Here is a 22977-nt window from a genome sequence, read left to right on the forward strand (position 1 = left end):
CTGAGACAGGCTGGGATTGGGACATGACACACAGGGTCTTAAAAAGAAGGACAAATCTACGTGTTGAAGGTAATGAAAATACCTTCCTTGCACCAGTGCTTAAAATAGAAAAGAGGGTAGAAGATGACATTCTGACTATGTCAGAAAGGACTGATAGCACAGATCTGGCCTGGTTTTTAAAGTGATTTTCATAGGTACAGCGTAGGTTTTGAATGGTACTCGAACATTCCCTTGTCCGGGGACTGATGTTCAATTAGCGCCTCGTGTTTCAGATGCCGGGGAGGCTCAGGAAGGCCACCATCTCGCGTACACGATTCCCTGCTTTGGCTGTAGCCGCCTTTTGGAAATTAAACTTTTGTTCTACACAGTTGCAGTTCTTCCGTAAATCACCGCCTTCCTACCCTATCCTCTTCAAGGAAGCCTGAGCAGGCCGGCGGTGAGGGAAGCGCGGGCAGGAGCAGCCCGCGCCCAGCCACCACGTCCTGCCCCGCTCCACTCCGCTCCCCGCCCGGCGTCAGCGCGGCGGGGCCGGCCGGGGGCGGGCGCAGCCTGGGGCCGCCTCCGCCCGCGCGGGGCTGGCCCGTGCTCGATCCGCGCCGCCTCCGCCTCCCGCCCCGCCGCGCTGACGCCCGGGCCGTCCTCCCGTGCCGGCGTGCGGGTAAGTGGCTCCCCCTCGGCGGCTCCTGCCCAGCGGCGGGCGGAGCCGCACCCTCCCCCGGCAGCCGCGCGGGGCTCCGCGGCGGGGCCGGCTCTCCGCTCCCCGCCCGGGCGCGGGGCCGGGGGGGCTCCGCCTCGGGGCAACTTCGCCCCCGCTGGCGCCGGGCTTTCCCGTGCCGCTCCCGTGTTGCGCCGCGTGTTGCCGAGACCCCCGCGGCAGAGCCCTTCCTTCTGCCTCGCCCCCGTGCCCCGCCTGCCCCGGCCCCAGCGCGTCCTCCCGGCCTGCCCCGGCAGCCTCGGCGCTGGCAGCGGCTCTTCCGGCCCGGCCCGGCCCGGCGCCCGGAGCGCTGTGCCGGCGGCCCGGCCCGGCCCGGCCCGGCCCGCGGGCTCCGAGCGCCGCTGCCCTGCCCGCCTGCGCGCTCCGCGCTGCCCCAGCCGCTAGGGTTGGCCTAGGGGCGCAGCTGCTGCACCATCGCCCTCTCCTCGGTCGCCTTTGGATCCCACGTGCCTCGTCTCACGAGAAAGCGGCTTCGCACCCAGCGCTGCCGCGCTCCGGCTCCGTTCCCCAGTGCCCTGCGGCCCCCGCCGTGCCTGCTTGACAGGTACCGCGCCAGGAATAATCGCTCGGCGTTTCTTCTTGCGGACAGTCAAGTGTTTTATTTGTAGTAGTAAACTCAGTCTCCGTTGCAACATTGAAATTGCTGCGGAGTTGATGTTTATGCAGATTCTGGCTTCTATGGAAACACCTGTTAGGAAAAGGGCCGAGACAACTGAGCAGCTGTCAAAAAATAATAGGAGCATCTCACTAGCAGTCTGCACAAGTGAGGGTGTGTGCCCCGCTCGCTTCAACGTGCTCTTTCAAGCAATTACCCTGCAGAATTTGTCCCCGATGATGGCTGCCGTTGGGCACAGGATAGTACTCTGTAGTGTGCGAGTCACTGTTCTGCTGTGAGAATTGTGTGTGACTGCTTTGGAGTGTTTGTGCCCAACATCGAATTCTTCTAACAGTCTGTATAATTCAATAACTAGGTATTACAGTTTTATTTAAGAAGCACAAGATTTCTCTTTTTACTACCTTTGGCAGGTGTCTCAGAGGATTTACTGTGCTGAATGCTGTTTTGTTCACTATGTGAAGATACAAGCCATCCAAAAGCCTTTTCCACTTCAGTGCTTTATAACCCAGCCTCTATAAATTTTGGTACATGGGAAGAGAATCTGGAAACAGTGGTGGATTGCTTCACTTGGCTATAACTTTTATTTATTGTTCCTCTTGAAAGAAGGATTTTATGAACTTTTATTTGAAGACAGATGAAAAAATTAGTCCTTTCAGCTTGAAGGTACATTGTTTTGCTAATTGTTCTGCTTTCTTGCATGTGTGTTTTATCTTCATGCCGTACATAAACTTAATTTTGTAAGTCTCTCCTTATTCCCCTTTTGTTCATTTATTTTTGTAGCATTCATTTTCAGTTCTTCATTTGAGCAAAACATTTCAGGTTTTTCTAAAACAGTTGTTCCTGCCTCTTTACCCTAAGCTGGTAACTCTTCAGTGGGATGTCCAGGCCATGAAGTCAGCTGTGGCTAACAGCTAAACTGGTAACAATTAGTTTCCAACCCAGCAAATGCTGATTATCAAGTTAGTTGTGGGACTTCCTTTAAAAACGTGCCCTGTAAAATTGGATAGATTATGCTATCTAGTGCCCTGTAAAATTGGATAGATTATGCTATCTAGTGGCTGGAGAAACAATACAGGGTGATGTATGTAGCTGTAAAAGACTGCTCCCTGCCTAGATTAATTTCTCAGTAACAGCTGAATCCTATTAATTTAGAGACTTGGTTGTTGTGGACAAAATTGACTTGACACAGGGAATTTAATTTATTACCAGGTAGCTTTTAATTACCAGTTGGCTGGTGATATCCTAAGACAACCACTATTAAACACAGACTTGGGGAAAACTCCTTTCTTCCCCTTTCCTCCTTGGCCCCTCAGGTTGTGCTCTGGCCCTTGGGCAAGGCAGCGGTAGTGCAGGAGGTTGGGGTTGGTACGTGCAGATTTCTCTCTCCTGCTCGTTTCTTCTGCTCCCATGTGGGCCCTCTCCTTGGGCCCTCAAGGGTGTCCCTGTCCCAGCATGGGCACCTCCACAGGCCACAGTTCCATTGGGGTGTCCGTGCTCCAGTGTGGAGAGTTTCCTTCCAAGAATGCATCTCCAGCTGTGCAGCAGCAGTTGTTCCCTTCTCCCTGCTTCCCCGGGCCTTTTTGAGCACTCTGGCACGTGTCTCCTCCTGTGCTTTCTTTTGCCTTTGCTGCTGCTGGCAGCTTCTCCCTTTTCCAGCTAAACTGGAGCGGGGCCACCGTGTGGTCATCCGATGAGTTGGAGGATGGCAGGCAGTGGGTTTATGGAGCCAGCTGGAGCTGGCCATGGCCCACACAGGGCAGTTTATGGCCTCATCTCATGCATCCCCAACTCCCAAAACCTGCACTTTATCCCCAGTATACTCCTGTGCCAATTGGGTGATGCTGGAAGAATGGTTCTGTCCATGCCTAATTATAAGAGCTCCAGTTTCCTTTTATACACTTAGAAATAAAACCAAAGTTCTCTCCTGTAGCTTGCTAAGTAGCAATAATGTGTTGTGTCACTAGGATGGTAGTACTTTTGCAATTGTATGTATTAATGTGTCTGTCTGAGTCCATATGTGATTGCATTCATATATGTTTTCATAATCTTTTTTTTTTTTCATAAAACTTTCTCAAAGAGTTAGTTTTCTTCTTTTTTTCAGACCTGAAGGCAGTGGTTCTGCTGCCCCAAAGGTGGCAGCTCTGAGGCCTATTCCACCAGTGTGAGTAATCATGTTCTTCTCAGAGACTGTTTAATTTCCTTGTTTTGTTTGTCTCACTGAATCAATGATTTTGGTAGCTCATCCCTCTTATCTTTTGGGCTGAATTGATGCCACCTTGAATTCTGTGTGGCATTGTGTGTGTTGGAAGAACATAGAAAACAAAGACATGAGGTTTCAGGTTTGCAGGAACTAAGCTGTTCTGTCTTTGCAATATGGAATCTTGACAGAAAAGGGAGTAATTGAGAGTAGTCATGTTTAAGAGAAGGCTTGGAAACAAACAGTTTTTTAGGCACTAAACTGCTGTTGACAGCAGAGCCTGTGCGTGCACAGGTCTGCAGGAAGCCATGGTAAGGGTGGGCAAGAGGGATGATGGTGGTAAATGGTCAATGTAGTACTGAATCCTGCTCTGCTGCAGTCCAGCATGCATGCTGCCCTCGTAATATCTTCCTTCTTTCTCCCCAAGTACATATTGTTTCTAGGTGTTCAAAATGTTTACTTGATGTTTAACTTAAATGCAGAAAGTTTATGGTTTTCCTGAAAAACTGCTAGGGGGCAGAGTCCTTGGAGTGAAGTGCCTATGTACTGATATTGCTTAGCAGACAGAAAATAAGCCTTTCTTTTTCTTTCTCAGGTCTTCCTATCCTACCTGTGCCTTAAACATGGAAACTGTAGAAATGAATAGTGTATCCTTGAAACGTCCTCGCTCTGAGGATGATGTGGCCAATGCAGATGAAATTAAAAGACAGAAGATCTTGGAGACGTCTAATGCAGGGAACGACTCTGGGCAGAATATTGAGACTGTAACAGAACAACCCGAGGACACAAAAAGTGAAATAGTCCCCAATGAGGAAAGTGAGGAGCAGGAAGAAGAGGAACTAGAGGATAGTGATGAAGATGGAGATCCAGAGAGCTTTGCAGACATGATGAAGCATGGACTGACAGAAAGTGATGTTGGCATAACTAAATTTGTTAGCTCTCATAAAGGGTTTTCTGGAATCTTAAAAGAGAGGTAACTCTTTGTCTTGTTTCATATGTTAATTCCTTGTGTAACACAGCTGTAGTTCTCTATTTTCCTTTTTTGACTCGCAGATTGCAGCTGGATTAAGTGAGGTTCATTACTTTTTTTACTGCTAAAGAAACGTTTAATTTAGGACTTTTCTAGATTGTGGGTTGGTTTTTTTGTTGGTTTTTGGTTTGTTTGTTTAGGGTTTTTTGAAGTTTTTTTTTTATATGTTTGGTTTTTTTGGTTTTGTTTTTTTTTTTAATTTATTTTTCTGTCAAATGAAACTTTGAGGAAGGAAGCTGTGTATGAGTAGAGATACATGATTACACTGACCTTTGCTGTTTCCATTGCTCTCTGGCAGCAGCAGAGACATAAAACCTTATGCAGTACACCCACCTTTTGTACCTTTCCTCAGTGCTGATATGAGATGCACTGAAAAACGGCATTGAAACTACCTTTCTTTGGTTCTTTGCTTTGCTCTGACTTTTTTTGTCCTAATGTCTGTAAACAAGGGTAGTTAGGCTTTAAATTATTGTCTGCTCAGTTAGGCTTTAAATTATTGTCTGGTCAGTAATGTCATTTACTTAGAAGGGAGTTTAAAAGTCAGGATGTGAAATTTAGTATAGATATACATTATAAATTTAATAAGATGTTTGGTGTTTAGTAGCTTTTTAAAATGTCTAGGTTTTTAAAATTAAAGAATAGCCTTGAATAAAACAGATTGCAAATACAGGAGCTCACTGAAGTGAGAATCACTGTTTCTCTGACTTAGCAAAGCAGTTAAGGTTGCTTTGTTTACACACTAAAAAGTCACTGTGTTTAAATAATGGCTGCATACATAGATAATTTCATATAAAATGATATATACATATTGTGTATGTATTTAATCTTGATGTGCAGCATTAAGCAGCTAGTGTAATCCTTCTCTGGGAAGCATAGTCTGTGCTGAACCTTCTTCTGGGAAATCTGCCAATTTTGTTTGGCCAAAGGTAGCCATGTGGTAGAAAATTCGTGGGTTTGTGGGGGGTTTTTTTTGGATCCTCGTTTTTAACACCTATTATTATTAATTCATTCTTGGCATTTTTATGGTACCATCAGTAGCATGTCTAGACAGCTACAGATAATAGAGGAGAGGACACATAACAGTCCTCAGGAAGGAATTCTACCAATATGGTGTATATCTCCACAGAGGGATGACAAAAGGGGGCTTGGGTGAGGTGTAGTAGAAAGTGTCCCATGGAAGTTTTATTCATCTTTCAACATTGATAGAATAAGAATTACTTTATTTTTTTCCACTTCGCTAGCAAATGCTGCTTAAAAATCATTTAGCAGTTGCAACATAAACCGACTGTGCTGTGTTATAGTTGAGCTGTTTTTATTATTAGACATGAGTGACTGGATTGAAAATGTCAGAGTAAAATTCTTTTTTGCTGTCATAAAGTATGCAGAGTAACTTTATTTAAATGATGTTCTGTACAACTGAATATATGAACAAGGTTGAATTTGTCCCGCCTTCTGTAGAGTGGCTAAAATGCACTTTATTTTGCAGGTTATTTGAAGTGGCAGAGATAATGCAATAGGTAATGCATTGCACATTGTGGCAATGCAGCGAGTCTTAATTGTCAGTAATGACTGGGATTGAGGATAAGCATTACTGATCTCTTCAAACTAGTGAGAGAATGACTTGGAATAACTACAGTAGGTGTTTGGTGATCTGCAAAGAAGTCTGCTGCATTTGGATGTGTGTTCTGTGGTACCCTTCTGGGGGACGGGAATAGGTACAACTTTCTCATGGTTGTTAAGTTTGTTTTATCTGTATTGAATTACACTAATTCAGAATTCTTCAGTGAATTCTGCTAACAAACAGCTTTTTAGGAAAGGACTTTATGTGATGTGGGATTTTTATTACAAATGTAATGCATGTTTCTTTCTATCAGATACTCAGACTTTGTTGTCCATGAAATAGGCAAAGATGGACGTGTGAGCCATTTAGATGACTTTTCTGTTCCAGTGGATGATGAGGTAAATTTTGAGGTAGATTCGGTAATGGCTATGCTTCTTAATGCTCCTTAAGCAAGAACATTGAAAGACTGGAAGTTACTCCATGAGGGTTATTGGATGTTCCTTTTTTCTCCCCAAATATATATTAGGACCCATCAGAAGAGACATTTACAGTTTTGTCAGATGAAGACAAGCAGCGTTTAGAGGAGCTCCAGCTTTTTAAGAATAAGGAAACTAGTGTTGCCATAGAGGTAAAATTGTGAAATGATAACGAAGTTTGGGATGGAGGCAGAGGGAGGCAGGGAGGGAGTAGAAGGTACATGCTTTCTAATGCATGTAAGGTAGAAGAGCAATATGAACATGATGTGACAGATAACACCAAACTGTGTCCAGTTTAGGGATTAATTCTCTAAAGTCTTACAGGTGTACTCAAATCCATGCATATGTGAGTTGTTACTTTGATTTTGATGAGACTGTACACAGGAACTTAAATACAGGTTTTAAGTCCTGTGGTGTTAAAATTACCTTGCAGTATTTTGGTTTCCTGTCTAGTATTGTTTTAAAGAATAAGGAGGTTTACATAAAACATCTATCCTGATAGAACACTACTTTCAAGGTCAGTGTTTAGTGATTTAATAGAAAAGAAGATAAATATGTTCTTCTGTAACAAGAAAGATAAGAAAATGTCATTAAAACATTGCTATTTTTAAACATTCAAATATTGCACATGTTCAAAGAATAACTATTGAGCTAAATTTGGGACACGGCGATGAGTAGGATTATACTTGCTAGTTTCAAATAAGATTCAGACACTAAATAATCTTATGTAGCTAATTTTTTTTTTGCCTTTAAGGCACCCTCCCCTTTTATATTATTTGGTTTCTGCATGTATGTGTGTTAACACAGGTAATTGAAGACACCAAAGAAAAAAGAACCATCATCCATCAGGCTGTGAAGTCCTTGTTTCCAGGACTGGAGACGAAAACAGAAGATAGAGATGGAAAGAAATACATTATTGCTTATCATGCTGCTGGGAAAAAAGCATTGGCAAGTAAGTTTCAGTATCACAGCAGATGGGTAAAGTAAATGCTAAAATTATCCCCAAAGTAAGAATTGTTAGTAAGTACTTCAAGTGAGTGTGCTTCCTAATGCAGTCTTGCTTAATTTTTTCCTCGTTTCAGCTGGTGCTGTGCATCTAAAATGATTAGGACCACAAGAAATGCTTTAAATTTAAGTTTCCACTTGTTTTCTTTCCAAATAATTCATCCAGTGCAACCATATTAGAAGAGAGAACATTAACTTCTATTTCAGTGAGAATAGGCAAAACAGAGGCCTTTTTTCAGTAATTTTTGAATCCAACTTTCACAATCTTAACTGTGTGTGTAAGTGTGCATTGTGGATGTAAGAGGTTGTAGTTGGAAAATGTACATAACATTGATAGATGGTGTAATCTTGATTGTCTTGAATATTGATGACAAAATTCTCGATGACTTTAGTAGAGACAAGTACCTTTCTCTTTTCTCAGAGTTATAGTTTCATATAAACATAGTTTACCATGATCATTACTTCTGCTTCCAAGGCTAATTATATTTGCAGAAAATGATCTTTATTCATTATAGATCACAGTTAATCTTTCAAAATAGTAAAAGTCGTGAAAGATTTTCAAAATGAAGTGTTATCCACTTTAATCTAGCAAAATACTGTTTTGGATACTGTGAATAAATTAACATGTTTTACATCTTTTTATGTTACTAAAAATTTGTTGCTACTGTAAGTTTAGAGGATTATCTACCTGCAGAATGGTGCACATTTAACTAAAGATAATAAGGTTTGTTTTAAATTGGCTGCATTCCTCTGTCATTTCAACCTACTACAAATGATGGTATGTAAACCTAACCCTTTAATTTTAAAGACAAAGGAGATGGAAGAACAATAAAGAAATTGAGTAATTTAAAATGGGAAATAAAATAATTTTCCCTTTAACATAGTTGTTTCTTTAAGGCTTGTTATAAGCAAATATGGGACTGTTATATTTTTATTGGTCCAATTATAATGTGTTTATGTGTCTTATTTAGTCATGTTTAGAAAATGTGTATGTTTGCATGCTTTATGCATGGAGTATGTATAATTACCAGCACAGAATTCTCCTCAGCCAGTTTTGTTCTGTTGGTTTGTAACGGTTTTTCCTCCACCTTTTCCTTCTGTTTCTGTTCTTTAATCAGTATTACAGTCAAGTGGATGTTGTTAAGCTGATTTAAGGGATAATATATAAAATAATTGAAGTATTTGAAATATGCTGAAAAGAATTTAGTGGTGTGTCTCTAGGATTAAAACATTGTGGAGCACCATCTTGTGATGCAGAGAAGCATCATCTATTTAAACTTGGATTCCCCAGCTGTGATGCTGCAGGCATCTGTGCATCTGTTGGTGGTGATCTGTCAGTTTCTGTGAGTGTGTGCAAATGCTTATGGATGTAAGACTCAAGTTCTTTTTAGTCAGGATTATATATATATATCTTCCTTATTTATATAGCCACAAACATGTCTTTAGTCATGAATGGGCTCCTCAGGCAAGAAACATTTCATAAGTGTAGAATATTGGATTATTAGCTGTGATACCTTATTACTTTTGTTGATAACATAAAACATAACCAAACATGCTTCTTAAAATTTAAAATCAGCAGCTGCTATATTTCTGTAGTCAGTTTATCCTCCAAATACTTAAAATACTGTCTTACTAAATTGTCAGTAAACTGTTGTTTCATCATTGTCCACAAATTAAGTTTGTTGCATCTCCAGTTGAAGCTTTCCATATGTTCACTGTTTGCCTCTGCACGATTCCATTCCATAGTTGTCTAAATTGCTGTCATCCACCACCTAGCTGTTGGATGCTCGCTGAAGCATAAACAATCCCATAACCATAAACCTGCATGTTCACCTCTAAAAACCCTTTGACAGTCTAAAAATTAAATGCTACTCTTTTGTACTCTTTATGCTCTGCATTGGGACAGAGGTCAGAACTGCAACAGGTAAGAGACGTTGACATTTCATACTAACAAAAATGAAATGCCAACCATTATGACCTCCTAAATAGCAACAGGACTGGCCAAACTTGTAACAATTTCTTAAAAATCCCTACACATAGTATTACTTAAAATGCCCTGACACAGCCAAGAATTAGGTTTGTTCTACTTTTTTTTTCATAGTGCAGTATAGGCAGTATTAATTTGGTGCAGAGAAAGTCTGCTAGTAATAAGTGATATTAATTATCAATTTTGACAGTACATGTTGACAACTGTAGGAAATTTTCCATGGATTTCAGTTACCCAAGCCTTTGCCCTTCAGCCCATATTTCAGACACTATCTGTCTTTATACAACTTTGAGGGCATTTATCACACACCCTGCTGTTATAAAAGAGCTTCCAAGCCTCGAGTTTCAGCAAAAGGCTTGGAAAAAGGGCTTGGAAATACAATTTCATTGTCAAAAATGTAGCATGACTCTGAAACACAGCAATAAGGACTGCAAATTGTCCCACTGCTCCATCTACCCAGTTGAATGCTTTGCAGTATTGGGTGAGGAATGGTTGAGTATCAGGACTGTGGCTGCAGCTTCCTTTGGACAGGGTCATGGCTGTGATGCCCAAAGCATGAGGAGCCCATTGGTGTATATAGCACCTACAGAATCCTTTTAGTGGAGATCACATTAGAGCTCACTTCTTGAAGTGTGTTGAAATGACCATGTGCAAGGTGTATTAGTTAAATATAAAGAATGGTTCCAGCTGGAGAGGATTCTTCTTTGTAAATTGAGCTCTGTCTTACTCTCTTCTAATTGCTGAGATCTTAGTGGAGAACTTTGCTCTTCCAGCTGAATGCAGTGTTTCAATGACTGAGTTTGAGTAGTGGTGGCTCAGAAGGAGAGACCAGCAGGAGCGTGAGGTCTCCAGTTCAGGTCCAATGAAACTCTGTGGGAGGGGGGCTGTGCTTAGAAACTGATGGTGCAAGGCAAGTGATGCAATAATTCCAAGTGTCTAAAACCTGTGCCTATAGTGTTTTATACTGTAGCATCCAAAACTGTCTTTGCAGAAGTGTGTGCATGAATGGCAGCTTCTCAAAAACAAGCAAGAATTAAACATACTTACTATCTGTGTGGGATATCTGGACTTTGTAAAACCAGTGTGAAAAAAAGAGCAGTATTTCCCAAGAACTTCCTTCCTGCATTGGTGTTTGTATATTGAAATAAGGCTGGCTTTTTCAGTTAGCTTTTCCTGTTATGAAAGATGCTTATGCCTTTTTTTTTTTTTCCAAAACCAGGTATGTCTGCTTAGTGGCTAGCAAGAGATAAGGGACTTCTTGTTTAAAACAAAACAAATTCTTAGTTTGTTCTTGAATAACAAGGAACTGATAAACCTCAGAATTGAAGGAACCTCACAACTGGTTGCTAAGCCTGTGTAGAATCAGTCTCCCTTCCCATTAATGCCATTGACAGTGGATTATTGGAAAGTGAAAGTTTTCTCTCTGGTGGTTTTTATGGGCAAAAAAAAGCTTAGGAAATTGTCAACAGTTTCTTTCCTTCTACAGAAAATATCAAATCGTAGCACAGAATTGTAAATCAGTTGTTAGTCTGTGGGATCTGAAGTTATTTCAACCTTTGGCCTTCTCTAAGCATGGCACCGTACCTGCCATGGATTGTATGTTCATGTCTCTCTTGTACCAGATTTCTTGCTCCTGTTGGATTTTTAAAAAGAACCATCTTAAAGCAATTTTTTGAGCATGATTTCTTAGGGTTTTGTAGTGATAAGATTCATTCTTTTGTATGGCACACCAAAACAATACTACAGAAATAAAGAATGTCTGTACTATAAATTATTAATAGTAGTCTTCCCACAAACAGGGCTCCAGTGGTCCTCAACTATTAATTATAGAAGGAGCTAGAAGAAATGTGGTGTAGCTTCTGTTGCTGAAAGTCAGTATAATGATAATGTTTTTGAGACATTTAATCAGGTGATGCAGCAATTAAGTCACTAGGCTGTATTTTCAGATAATTTCATGACAAAGGAACTGTCACTATTTCATTTAGGATTTTCTAGGTGTCAGAGCTGATTAAAGTTTACAGTCCAGTGGAGGGGGGGGGGGGTCTTTTTCAATGTGCTTTACAGCTTTTACTGTCAGTAATTAACTCTTTCCTTTTCATTCTTTAAAGCAGATGGAAATTAGCAGGAATTTAATCTTGTGTAATTAAAATAAATGTAGCTGCAATAGCAAATATATTAAATTTTATAAAAAGTGACACTTTAACCTTTTTGCTTTTAAAGATCCAAGAAAGCACTCTTGGCCAAAATCTAGGGGAAGCTACTGCCATTTTGTACTGTACAAGGAGAACAAGGACACCATGGATGCCATTAATGTCCTATCCAAATTTTTAAGGTAAGGCTGTTGTTTTTGCCATCGTGGCTGGTGTGCAGCCCTCTCCCTCCATGTTTCTTGTTGCTGTAAACATTAGGCTTCATAATTATGTAAGAGCAACACAAGTGGTTGCTATTCTCTAATTTGTAGACAGCTTAAAATGAAAAATTACTTTAAAATATCAAATTTAAAATATCAAAGTTTTGTGAGGTGGTGAGAATGGAACAAAATGAGCCTAAGAAATTTTAAAGACTGCTATACTACTTCAGTGGAAAAAGTCCACAGTTGCCATTGGCTGATCTGAGAAAGGCTTGGCAGCTGAAAGCCTCAGTGTACGTAACCTGAATTAAAAGCCATTTTTTCCTCAGTGTGTGCATATATGCAAGTATTTTATGAACCTGTCAGATATTGTTGTGATGATATGCTGATCAGTTCCTAAGTAGTTACAGTTGATAAACTGTTGTTCCATGTATTAATTTCTCCATGGCAACACAGGCTTAGTTCCTTTCACCCCATCAAGTGCAGAAACAAAAAGATTTGCCAAGGCGTGACATGAGCACAGTGAATTGCAGAGGAAGAGCAGTTTTAAAATTGGGTCAGTTCAGTGAGCTACTAATAGGGAAACTTCCCCACTTTTCCCTTTGCCCTTCTTGTCCAAAAAAAAATTTGTAATCTAGATGTTCACCAGTGAACTATTGGTATTGAGAACAGAATGGCAACAGCATAGTTAGGTGGAAGACTGTATGTAATGGCAACCCTGCTACCCCCTGGAGCCCTTAACTGGAATAACTGGAAATACTCCATCTAACACAGGCTGTGAAGTACGAAGTGAAAAGGAAAAGACATTTTTCTCTCAGGGGAAGGAGTGGATCAAATTTTGAATTAACTTCTCATACTCTCTCATAATGTGCAGGCATGGTATTCAAATAGACATGTTTGAAGTTTAAGGAAGAAGTGCACTTGATTTTTTTTTTTAGTGAAGTTGGTGGTGGCTGTTCATTTGTGTATTGAGTGAATGTATATAAAGAAGTACTTCAAAGTTCATATTTTGCAAGCACTGTTGTGTTAAAAGTGAATTGTCTACATGTAATTAAAACGTAAGTTTCCTTGTGTTTTATGTATTCACGGATGAGATTAGAAAATGTCACACACATGTCAGATTGTAACCCAGTTCTGAGGAATGTAGGTATATTTTTCTATTTTAATTTATAAGATTAATAATTCTAGGCAATTATGCTGAAAATTATGTTTGATCTCTTGCTATTTTAATACACATAATAGCTTTTACTGTTGCTTTTAAGAGTGAAGCCAAACATATTTTCCTACATGGGAACTAAGGATAAAAGGGCTATAACAGTTCAAGAGATCGCTGTTCTCAGGTGAGTAAAAGTACAGTCTGGAGTATTTGCACTTCTGCTGTGGTAGCTTGGATATCTCCTTAAATACCTAAAAGACTCAGTGACACAAATGGCAGGTACAGGTCCTGACCTTGTAAAGCACAGGTGTTAATGAAGATGCCACAGTCCTTTTGTATTCTGTGATTACTGCTGATATTTTCACTCAGTGCTCTGAGTCTCAGGCTGGTTATGTGTACTTGGCCGAGGCAGTGGGACAGGTTGCCTGCCTGCTCTTAGGCTGCTTGGATCTCGTGCAACAGCAGAAAAACAGAATGACATGGTGAAAATAATGTCCCTCTTCCTTCCTGGCTTTTGTTTCCCCCTTTCTACAGCTAGAATCCCATTTTCTTTCTCACTGTACTCTCTGAACAGTGCCAGAGAAGGCTAACACTGCCCTTGCTCATCTGTGAGTAGCCAGAAGGGGCAAAAAAATAATGAGGAGTTTTTCCTGCCCTAACCTACTCCCTTAAGTCACCTTCTGAGAGAAAATAAAAATTTACTTTGTCATATTCTAAGATAATTATATTGTTTCTGGGCACTTAAAGTTAGTGTTAGATTCATAACTGAGAATGACAGATGTCTCCCAGTCACATATTGCAATATCATTTTAGCTGGCTGGAATATCCTACCTACACTACTTTTTACAATATTTTGAAAACCACACTCCTTGAGTGAGGAATTCACAGCTTGAAAGCAAGAGGTTTGATCAAATCCTTGTTAAAAGGAGGGCATCCAACTGTTCACGTATTTCCTCCCAATGTTCTGTATGCGTGCGCTTTACACATATAAAAGGAAATACTGATTTGTGAATTGTGAGAAGCCCCAGATTCGCGTTGCTGCAAGGCAGCTTTGCAAAGCGGTAACAGTTAACCAGATGTGTGGTGTAGCCATCTCAGGTGCTGTTTAACGTTATCACATCCAGTTTTGTGTCCAAGAGCTCCAGAGTGCTGTAAGTGTTGTGTGGTGTCTGCTCTGTGGTGCCACAGCCCTCGACTCCTGCACAAGATGGGGGACATTGCCAGCCTGCTCTAAGCTGAATGTGCTGGCCATGCTGGTTCATAAACTTCCCTATACTAGTAAAAATTTAGCAGAAGTTTCCAGGAGCTGCTTGGTGATGCAAAGAACAGGGTATGCTTCCAAAAATGATAGCAACACAAATGGCAGATATCAGTGACACATTGGATTCCATGTTCCTTCATCTGCACTAGGCATACACAGTAGCTAATTTTACTTAGCTCTTTATTTATGACTGTGCTGACTGGGTTGTATGTATTCATGAAATAGTTACTCAAATAATGCAGACTTCAGCTTGTGGGGTACAGTATACATCAATACTGCAATATACTTTTCTTTTCTGGAGTACATGTTTTAACATAGATGTGAAAAGACAGTGCTAACAGTCTGTCACAGTATACATTTTCTTTTGTATGAGAACCCTTAAGGATTATGTATTATCTTCCTTTAGCTCTTTCATTAAATTATTTTGAAAAGGCAACAGTAGAAAATAGGGGGAACTGGACTCGCTGTTATTCATTTTGTAATGGCAGCATTTCTGTATTTATCTGCTTTTCTAAGCATAGGTTGGTCACTGTTGTATGTTTCTTTTTAGAATCACTGCACAAAGACTTGCTCATTTGAATAAATGTTTGATGAACTTCAAATTAGGAAATTTCAGTTACAAGAACTATCCGCTGAAACTGGGAGAACTGCAAGGGAACCATTTCACTGTTGTTCTCAGGTAGTATGTTAGTAGGTATCTAGATGGTTCTGTGAGAATTTTTTTTTCTTTAAATAGATAAGTGATATCACTGCACCTTGTGTTACAAAAAATAAGTTCTGTTGGCAGGAGACTGTTGAATTTGATGCATGCTATATAATATTGATGTTAAGCTTTAATATAATGGACATCTCAAAATAGCATAAACCCTGAATCTGTCTATAACTTTTTATTAATGCTAGAAACATAACAGGAACTGATGAGCAGATAGAACAAGCAATGCATTCACTCAGGGAAATTGGATTCATTAATTACTATGGAATGCAAAGATTTGGAACCACAGCTGTTCCTACTTACCAAATTGGCAGGTATGTGTTGCTTTCATGCTCCCTCCCTCTTTTTTTTTTAATTTTACTCTTATCACCATGTAACTTAATGTATTTTTGGGAACGTTTTTCTAACATATTGCCTGTACCAGTTTTAAATTTAGATTCAAGAAAGATCTTGTTTCTGAACTTGCCTCAGCAGTTATCTTGCATAATAGCACTACTTTTAATATTGCATAAGTCTAAACACAAATACATATTTTTTTATAAATTGGCTAAATCCCTTTAAAATAAATTTAAGCAGTTCTTAATACACTTTCCTGTTTGAATCCTAGAGCTATTCTACAGAATAACTGGAATGAAGTAATGGATTTGATATTAAAACCACGACCAGGAGGTAAGAACTGAAAAATGATACATCATGTGTTTCTGCCTCTCTCCAATAAACATATGTTTAGGAAAAACTTATGCCAGTTTAGAAGTGGAGAAGCAAGCTTCAGACTCTCCCTTTCTGCCTCACTTTCCTTGCTGTGCAGTTTCTTGCAGTGGGGCTAAAAAGGGACCTGAATATTTACAGTGTCTGCTCAAGCTCCATGTGAAGCCTTCCAACCTCAAGTGTTTTGTGATTCTGTTCATCTCTAATTACCATGACCAAAACTTTTAATTTTTCAACTGCTTTAACAAAATGTGAGATGGATGCTTTTTCTGGTGTATAGTTAAAATGTTTTTATTTTACATCCTTGTACTAGCTGAAAAGGGATACTTAGTCAAATGCAGAGAAGAATGGGCAAAGACTAAAGATCCAGCAGCAGCCCTCAAGAAACTACCTGTAAAAAGGTGCGTGGAAGGACAGCTTCTACGTGGACTCTTAAAGTATGGAATGAAGAACATAATCTCTGCATTTGGCATAGTGAGTGTAAAAGTTGGGTGGTATTTACTTGAATAAACATTCTTTTGATGGTATCAGGATGAATTTAAAATAGACTCATTGATGCTTGATGAGTTGAAAGTTAAGTTGAAAAACCTTTACATTTATCCTGCCTTTTTGCTGTAAGTACTGCTGCATAGTAACTGATGACATCTCTAATTAATGTATGCATAATGAGCTTTCCAATTTATACAACAGTCTCTCTGGTATGTGAGAAGCAATACAGTTATACTTAGTAGCTGTGTTTAATACAGATCTGAAAATTGTGCAAATGTTCAGTTTCAGTGTTCTCCTGTTGTTTTAAAGTATAAATGAAACTGATGGTGGGCTAATGAATCAGCCTGATACAGAGGTGATGGATCCACTTGTCATTTTCAAGTGCTGTAATCAAGATCAAGTCTATGGAGAAAATACCTCATCACTAGCAAACTACTGGGCCCATTGTAGGATCTGGGGGATAATTTCTTGTTTATGAAGAAGATAATTAGAATAACACAGTTCTTTCACAGCTGCAGAGTTTACTTAATATTTCAGGACGTTGAATATGAATTCAGTGTTTTATAATAGACCCATAAGTTTGACCTGTAGAATTGAAAGTGTTGGTTTTTTTGTTTTTGTAAATTTAAACACAGTTCTTTTTTGTGCAGATTTCAAATGTGTAAAAGCATTATTTCTTCACATATTCTTTTCTCAAACAAAGAACAAAAATCAAATATGTATACCAAGAAATTGTGTATGTCTATTTGCTGGATAAGGTAACGTTTCAAATATGCTCCTTTTTGGTTATGATTGTCAGAAAAAAACAAAAAATGTATTCATCTAGTGTTTAATTTTTTTGTTTACCTCTAGATACCAAGAAATAATCGATTAATGTATATTCATAGCTACCAGAGTTATGTGTGGAATAATATGGTGAGCAAGAGAATAGAGGAATACGGGCTTAAAGCTGTACCAGGAGATCTCATACTTAAAGGAGGTAAAATCAGACAAAGCCAGTGATGCTGTATAGTTCAGATTCCTAGGAAAACAAGCCATGTAGCTATTTGTCTGATACTGCTTACATAATTTTTTTCTCTCACCAGTTTTGGCCCAGTGAGATCTGAATCCATTGGCCTGTTTTAGACAAATTGTGTAAGGAATTGGAAGTTAGGTATTACACTTCCATGAGCTGCTTGTTTGCCTGTTCTTTCAAATAACTGGATAGGGAAGAGAGACTATGGAGGACTGATTATTCTCAAGAATGACCTCAAACCTAGTTGAGCTGTGAAGGACTGTGGAAGGACATTATGAAGTTTTAACCATAAAAGTTTTTGATTGCATTAGTATCTTGTAAAGCAGAAGCTCCACTCAGTTAAAACTTTCTTTGCTTGTATTTGTTCTGGCATTTCCTACAGTATTTCTCCTTTATGTATGCCTGGTGCATGGAAGGGGGCTGTTCCTCTAGCAGTCCTTACTTCACGTATCTTTAAGTCACTGGAAGCCAGGCTGTAATTCTGCCAGTAACTGTGACAGCCTTGGAGGCCGTTACTTCTTTTCTTAGAAATGTTGTCTGTTAAGTGGAGATAAAACATGGTAGTTATCTTTCTCAGAATAAACTTATTTCAATCAAAGGCTTTATTTTAAATTTAGCTGGAGTTACTTGTCACAGGCATCTATGCTGGTAACTTCATTTTTCTGTCCTGACTGTAGCCACAGCTGTTCACATTGAAGAAGGAGATGTTGATAGCTACACTATCCATGATGTAGTGATGCCATTGCCTGGATTTGATGTCATTTATCCAAAGCATAAAAGTGAGTCTGACTGTTAACTCAAATACCTGAAATACTTACTCTGAAAACATAAGTTTGCTTTAAGATTGTTCTTAAAAGGAAGATTGGATCTCAAGTCACTCAACCTTGGTGACTTTCAAAGCAATACATCACTTCAGATCTCTAAAACATTAATGTCAGCCTTTTGTTGCTGCCAGGGTGCTCTGCTCAGTCTCCTTCCCACTGGGAATCCCAGATGACAGCAGAGCAGAATTTTTCACTAACCTGTACCACTGCAAGGATTTAATCAGGTACAGGATTTTGTTCTTGATGAATTTCATGAGGTTCCTCTTGGCCCATTCCTCTAGTGTGCCTCAGTTCCTCTGAATGGCAGTCCTCTCCTTGCATGTATTGAATGCCACCCCAGCTTGGTTTAGCCCACAGATTGGTTGGGGTAAATTCCAGCTCTTCTCCACTATTTCACAGGACACATCTCAGTTCCTTGAGGAACTCTGCTTCTAGGTAGAGCTGCAACCAGTAGTGACTATACTTTGAGATGCTGAGCCAGACAGCTGTTACCCACTTACCAGTCCACCCACTGTAATGTTCTCACCTGGGACACAAAGATGCTGTGGGAATACATTGACAACCTTGCTAAAGGCAAGGCAGGCAACAGTCCCTGCTCTCCCCTCATCCATAGGTATAATAATTTCATCATAGAAGACAGGTTGGTGGGCTTTTTGCTTTTTCTTCTTCTCCCCCATTTAAAACCACAGTCATTGTATGCCCAGAGAGGATTCCATTATTTTTCCCAGGGACCAAAGTGAGCCTGATTGGTCTGTAATTCCCTAGTTATCGTTCCTGCTCTTTCTGAAGTTGGGTGCAGCACTTGGTTTTCTGCAGTTGTCTGGGACATCCCTAGATCTGCACAATCACTGAGATGATAGAGAAAAACTTCAGCATGATGTGAGCCAGCTCTCTCAGTCTGTATCTTTGCCCACTACTGGTAGTCCCTCTTTCTTAACCTTGCCTCTAAGGTGAGAGGCCTGTGACACTTTGCAGGTCAAGGCCGAGGCAGAAGAGGCACTGAGACCATGAGCCTTATGTCTGTCACTAGACCAGCTGCCCTGTTTAGCACCAGGCCATCACTTTGCTTGTATTCTTTCATTCCTTATGTTGCAGCTGTACTCTTGCTGGTCTTGATGTCATTTGCTGCTTTCAACTGTAGCTGAGCCTTGGCTTTCCTAACACCATTTCTGCATGCCTGGACAATGCTGGTATAGTCCCCCTCTTTGTAGGTGGCCCTAGGTTTCACGTGCTCTATGTGTTCTTATGGATTAGGTTAGTTATGAGTTCCCTGCACATTTTCCTCAATATTGGATTGAACTGTTGTTGTATTGTCAACTGATTTCTCTCTGCTGCTTTTTAATGAGAGAGTAACGGGTAGTCTGGTCCTTTATTTTTTTTTTTTTTTCCATATACCTGAGATTAGTCCTGTGAAGTCTAGAAAATTGGAATGCATATATGAGATGACATTTAAATGTCAATAAAGTATTTTGTAAATTTTGTTTTCAGCTGAAATTTGATTTGATGTGTTCTTTGTGACTGCCTCTGCTAATCAGGGTGTAGAAGTAAACAGGTACTAAGATTTGAAGTAATTTTAAACTTCTGTGTAGCATTTATCCCATATACGCTGAAAACTACTAAATTTAACAGAAGGGAACAATCCATGAAAACAGGCTGTTTAAATTGGTGACACTACATTCTCTCCTGTTAAATATTCTCCTCTCTTGCAGTTGGTGAGGCCTACAAGGAGATGCTGGTAGCTGACAACCTTGATATCAACAACATGAGGCATAAAATCAGAGATTACTCACTTTCTGGAGCATACAGAAAGATTATCATTCGGCCTCAGAATGTCAATTGGTGAGTAGGAGCATAAAGGAAATTACACTTGAATTGACAGCATAGAGTTTATTTAAGTACAAAACAACATGAGACTGATCCATGGGACATCCACACAGACTGAAACATAGGTAGAAAGGAATCTCTCTGCACTTCTCTCATGTTTTTAATGCAGCTGAAGTGGAACTATACCTTTTATTTCTTCCTTTGTTCTCTTGTTCTGTGGTGGAGGAGTATCAAGACATTTTACCTAGTTGTTCACTCCTTGCAAGGACTTGCCTGAACACTTCATAGATAATACTTATGTTGAAACAATGATAGATAATACTCAAAACAGTTTTTTTTTGTAGTCTTGCTATAAGAAAGTTGGTCTCAAATTACCTGTCAATCAGAAAAATTGTATCACTTAACCCTACTAAATCACTGTTGTTAGAGATACAGCCTAGTTTTCATATGGCAACTGAATAAATACCTTTTAAACAGGGAACTGTACAAATGTGCAGAAAGACATGATCACTGATGCTTAGAATTAAATATAGAGGGTTTAGGAGCACAGAAATACAAATATTTATACTTGAAACATCAGCGCTAATTAATATTAAGTTTCTCTACTTCCCAGTTAGCTTTTCAGCCTCATGGTTACATGTTGGATTTCTGTTAAATGAACGGCAGAAACCATGGAATGTGTCTTAGCCCTTTCAAAGTTTGGATGACTGTTGAAAGACTTCACTCCTGCTAGGTACTCTTAGAGTTGACACCAGTCTTCCCTTAATTTCATTAACTATACTTCTTGTATAGTTGGAAATTCTGACAGCACACAAGGGCAAACAGATGAGTTATGCAAAGAAACTTCTCACTAATTGTATTTTAACAATCTTCATAAAGCCAAGGCAAGTCTTCTACATAAAGCTTTACCCATTATTTTGCCTAAATCAATTTCAGTTGTAAATGCCAAACTGCAATAATAACAATAAAAATAATATTGTAGTAAATACATGTTTATATAAAATGTGTTAACCTAAATAATTTAAAATAATAATACATTTTATGTATGTTATAAAGGGAAGTTGTTGCATATGATGATCCTAAAATCCCATTGTTTACTACTGACTTGGATAAACTGGAAGGAAAACCATTACCAGTTCTCCCTACAGGTAAGTTGATTTTTCTGCTGGTTTGCTAAGTTTGATCTGGCTGTTGTTTTCAACTGCTGCATAGTCAAGGCTTCTTTAAGGAAGAGCTTTCATTTAACTATTGACTGTTAAGCAGTGGTAACAACAGCCTCTAATGACAGGTATCTAAATAAGGACCCTGATTTCTCAAGGGTGCAAGCCATTCCTCCAGCATCTGTATTGACTGCTACATTTTCTTACAGACATCTGTAAAATCAAGTAAATGCTTAGCAGTAAATGTCTGCAACTAACAAAGGTGGAATTAAGTCACAAATTGTCTATACACTGAGCTTGTATTATTGGTGCCAAACACAGATGACTGAAATACTTAACTCTGGTCACAAGCTGTTTTGACACTGCTTTCCAGAAAAGTGAAGACAGGCTAGGAATTGAGTTTGAAAGAATGAATATTTGCTTTAGTGAATTTGCTTTTATTCATTCTTTCTTTAGAAAGAATGAATATTTTGCTTTGGTGGTTGCTTTGCTTTATGGGCTGGGAAAGTTGGTTGTGGAAGCTGTTAGATCAGTTTAGATGGCATCCAGAATAGGCATTATATATGCCCTTAACCACTTGTTCTTGCTTTTTGTCTCTTACACTTGCTGATAGATGGCAAATTCAGGGCACTAAAGATGGAGTTCTCCCTTCCCCCATCCACTTACGCTACCATGGCGATTCGAGAAGTTTTGAAAATGGACACGAGCATAAAAAACCAGACACAACTGAATACTACCTGGTTGCGCTGAATGAACTGCAGAATTACTTAATTTTAGCAAAGTGTTTTCTTATTTACATGTTCTGTACAAATCTTTAAAGAGTCACAGTAAGAAATTTGTATTTTTTTAAGTTTTTTTAGTGCTAGCATTTAACTTCAGTAGTCCTTTGCAAGATGGTGACTGTAATATAATACAGATTTTAGTGTCTGGTGCTTTTTACGGAATTATTAACTTGAGCTGTAACATGGGTGCATCTTTAGAATTGTGCTTATAATGGCATCAGACCTGGAAGAATGTTTAGCTTGCTTTCTTTGGGCAAGCACTGAATGTTTTCACGAGTTCAGTTGCCCTTGAAATCTTTTCAAATACAATGAATTATATGGGGAAAGATGAATTAAAACAAAATTAAGATACTGATGAACATATGTATTGCTGGAGTTTTGCTAGTAGCATTTGCACTGATGCAGTAGCAGATTCTTTTAGCAAGGCTTTTGTGTGCTGTAAAGCTGTACAGCTCTTTTAAATAGTTCGACTTTTCATTGAGAAAATACTTGTATTTTCCAGCTAATACCTGTACCAAAGAACAGGTACTAAAAATAAACTAACCTGAAACTCTGAGCGTGTATCAGTAAGTGCTTCCTTTGCGCCTGTCCCTTGCCCATTGTTGGCGGGGAATGAGCCGGCCTTCTTGGTGGGGGAAAAAATCCTGTGGAGCTGTTCTAAAGAGACGCGGCCTTCTCAGCCAAGTGTAAAGCCTGTGTCGCTGCTACTCAAGTCTCTGGCCACGGCGGCTGCGTGCAGAGGGGGCGGGGAGGCCGTGAGGTGCAAGGCCGCGTCCCTGGGAGCACGGGGCGGGACCGCCCCCGGGCCGGCGGGACCGCCCCCGGGCCGGCGGGACCGCCCCCGGGCCGGCGGGACCGCCCCCGGGCCGGCGGGACCGCCCCCGGGCCGGCGGGACCGCCCCCGGGCCGGCGGGACCGCCCCCGGGCCGGCGGGACCGCCCCCGGGCCGGCGGGACCGCCCCCGGGCCGGCGGGACCGCCCCCGGGCCGGCGGGCCGCGGCTCTCGCCGGGCCGTGTCCCTGGGAGCACGGGGCGGGACCGCCCCCGGGCCGGCGGGACAGCCCCCGGGCCGGCGGGCCGCGGCTCTCGCCGGGCCGTGTCCCTGGGAG

At 40.4% G+C, this 22977-nt stretch overlaps 1 protein-coding gene across 3 annotated transcripts; it reads left to right on the top strand.

The window, feature by feature from the left end:
* The first annotated feature begins 531 nt into the window (after positions 1-531).
* Positions 532-22424, top strand: PUS7 (pseudouridine synthase 7). Of its 3 annotated transcripts, XM_068189651.1 has the most exons (19): positions 532-658; positions 1742-1994; positions 3433-3492; positions 4124-4501; positions 6433-6517; positions 6646-6747; positions 7403-7547; positions 9507-9524; positions 11808-11919; positions 13200-13277; positions 14905-15033; positions 15255-15380; positions 15674-15735; positions 16088-16248; positions 17116-17242; positions 17956-18057; positions 19812-19941; positions 20983-21074; positions 21700-22424. In XM_068189651.1, exons 4-19 carry the CDS (start codon positions 4152-4154, stop codon positions 21834-21836), a joined length of 1956 nt encoding a protein of 651 aa, XP_068045752.1. In that variant the 5' UTR covers positions 532-658; positions 1742-1994; positions 3433-3492; positions 4124-4151; the 3' UTR covers positions 21837-22424. The 3 variants fall into 3 exon arrangements, with proteins under 3 accessions (XP_068045752.1, XP_068045751.1, XP_068045753.1); XM_068189650.1 differs by lacking the exon at positions 532-658 and having other exon boundaries at positions 1604-1994; XM_068189652.1 differs by lacking the exons at positions 532-658; positions 9507-9524 and having other exon boundaries at positions 1606-1994.
* The last annotated feature ends 553 nt before the right edge of the window (positions 22425-22977 follow it).

This window comes from Anomalospiza imberbis, chromosome 5 (genome assembly GCF_031753505.1).
Source record: "Anomalospiza imberbis isolate Cuckoo-Finch-1a 21T00152 chromosome 5, ASM3175350v1, whole genome shotgun sequence".
In the NCBI taxonomy this organism is placed as follows: domain Eukaryota; kingdom Metazoa; phylum Chordata; class Aves; order Passeriformes; family Viduidae; genus Anomalospiza; species Anomalospiza imberbis.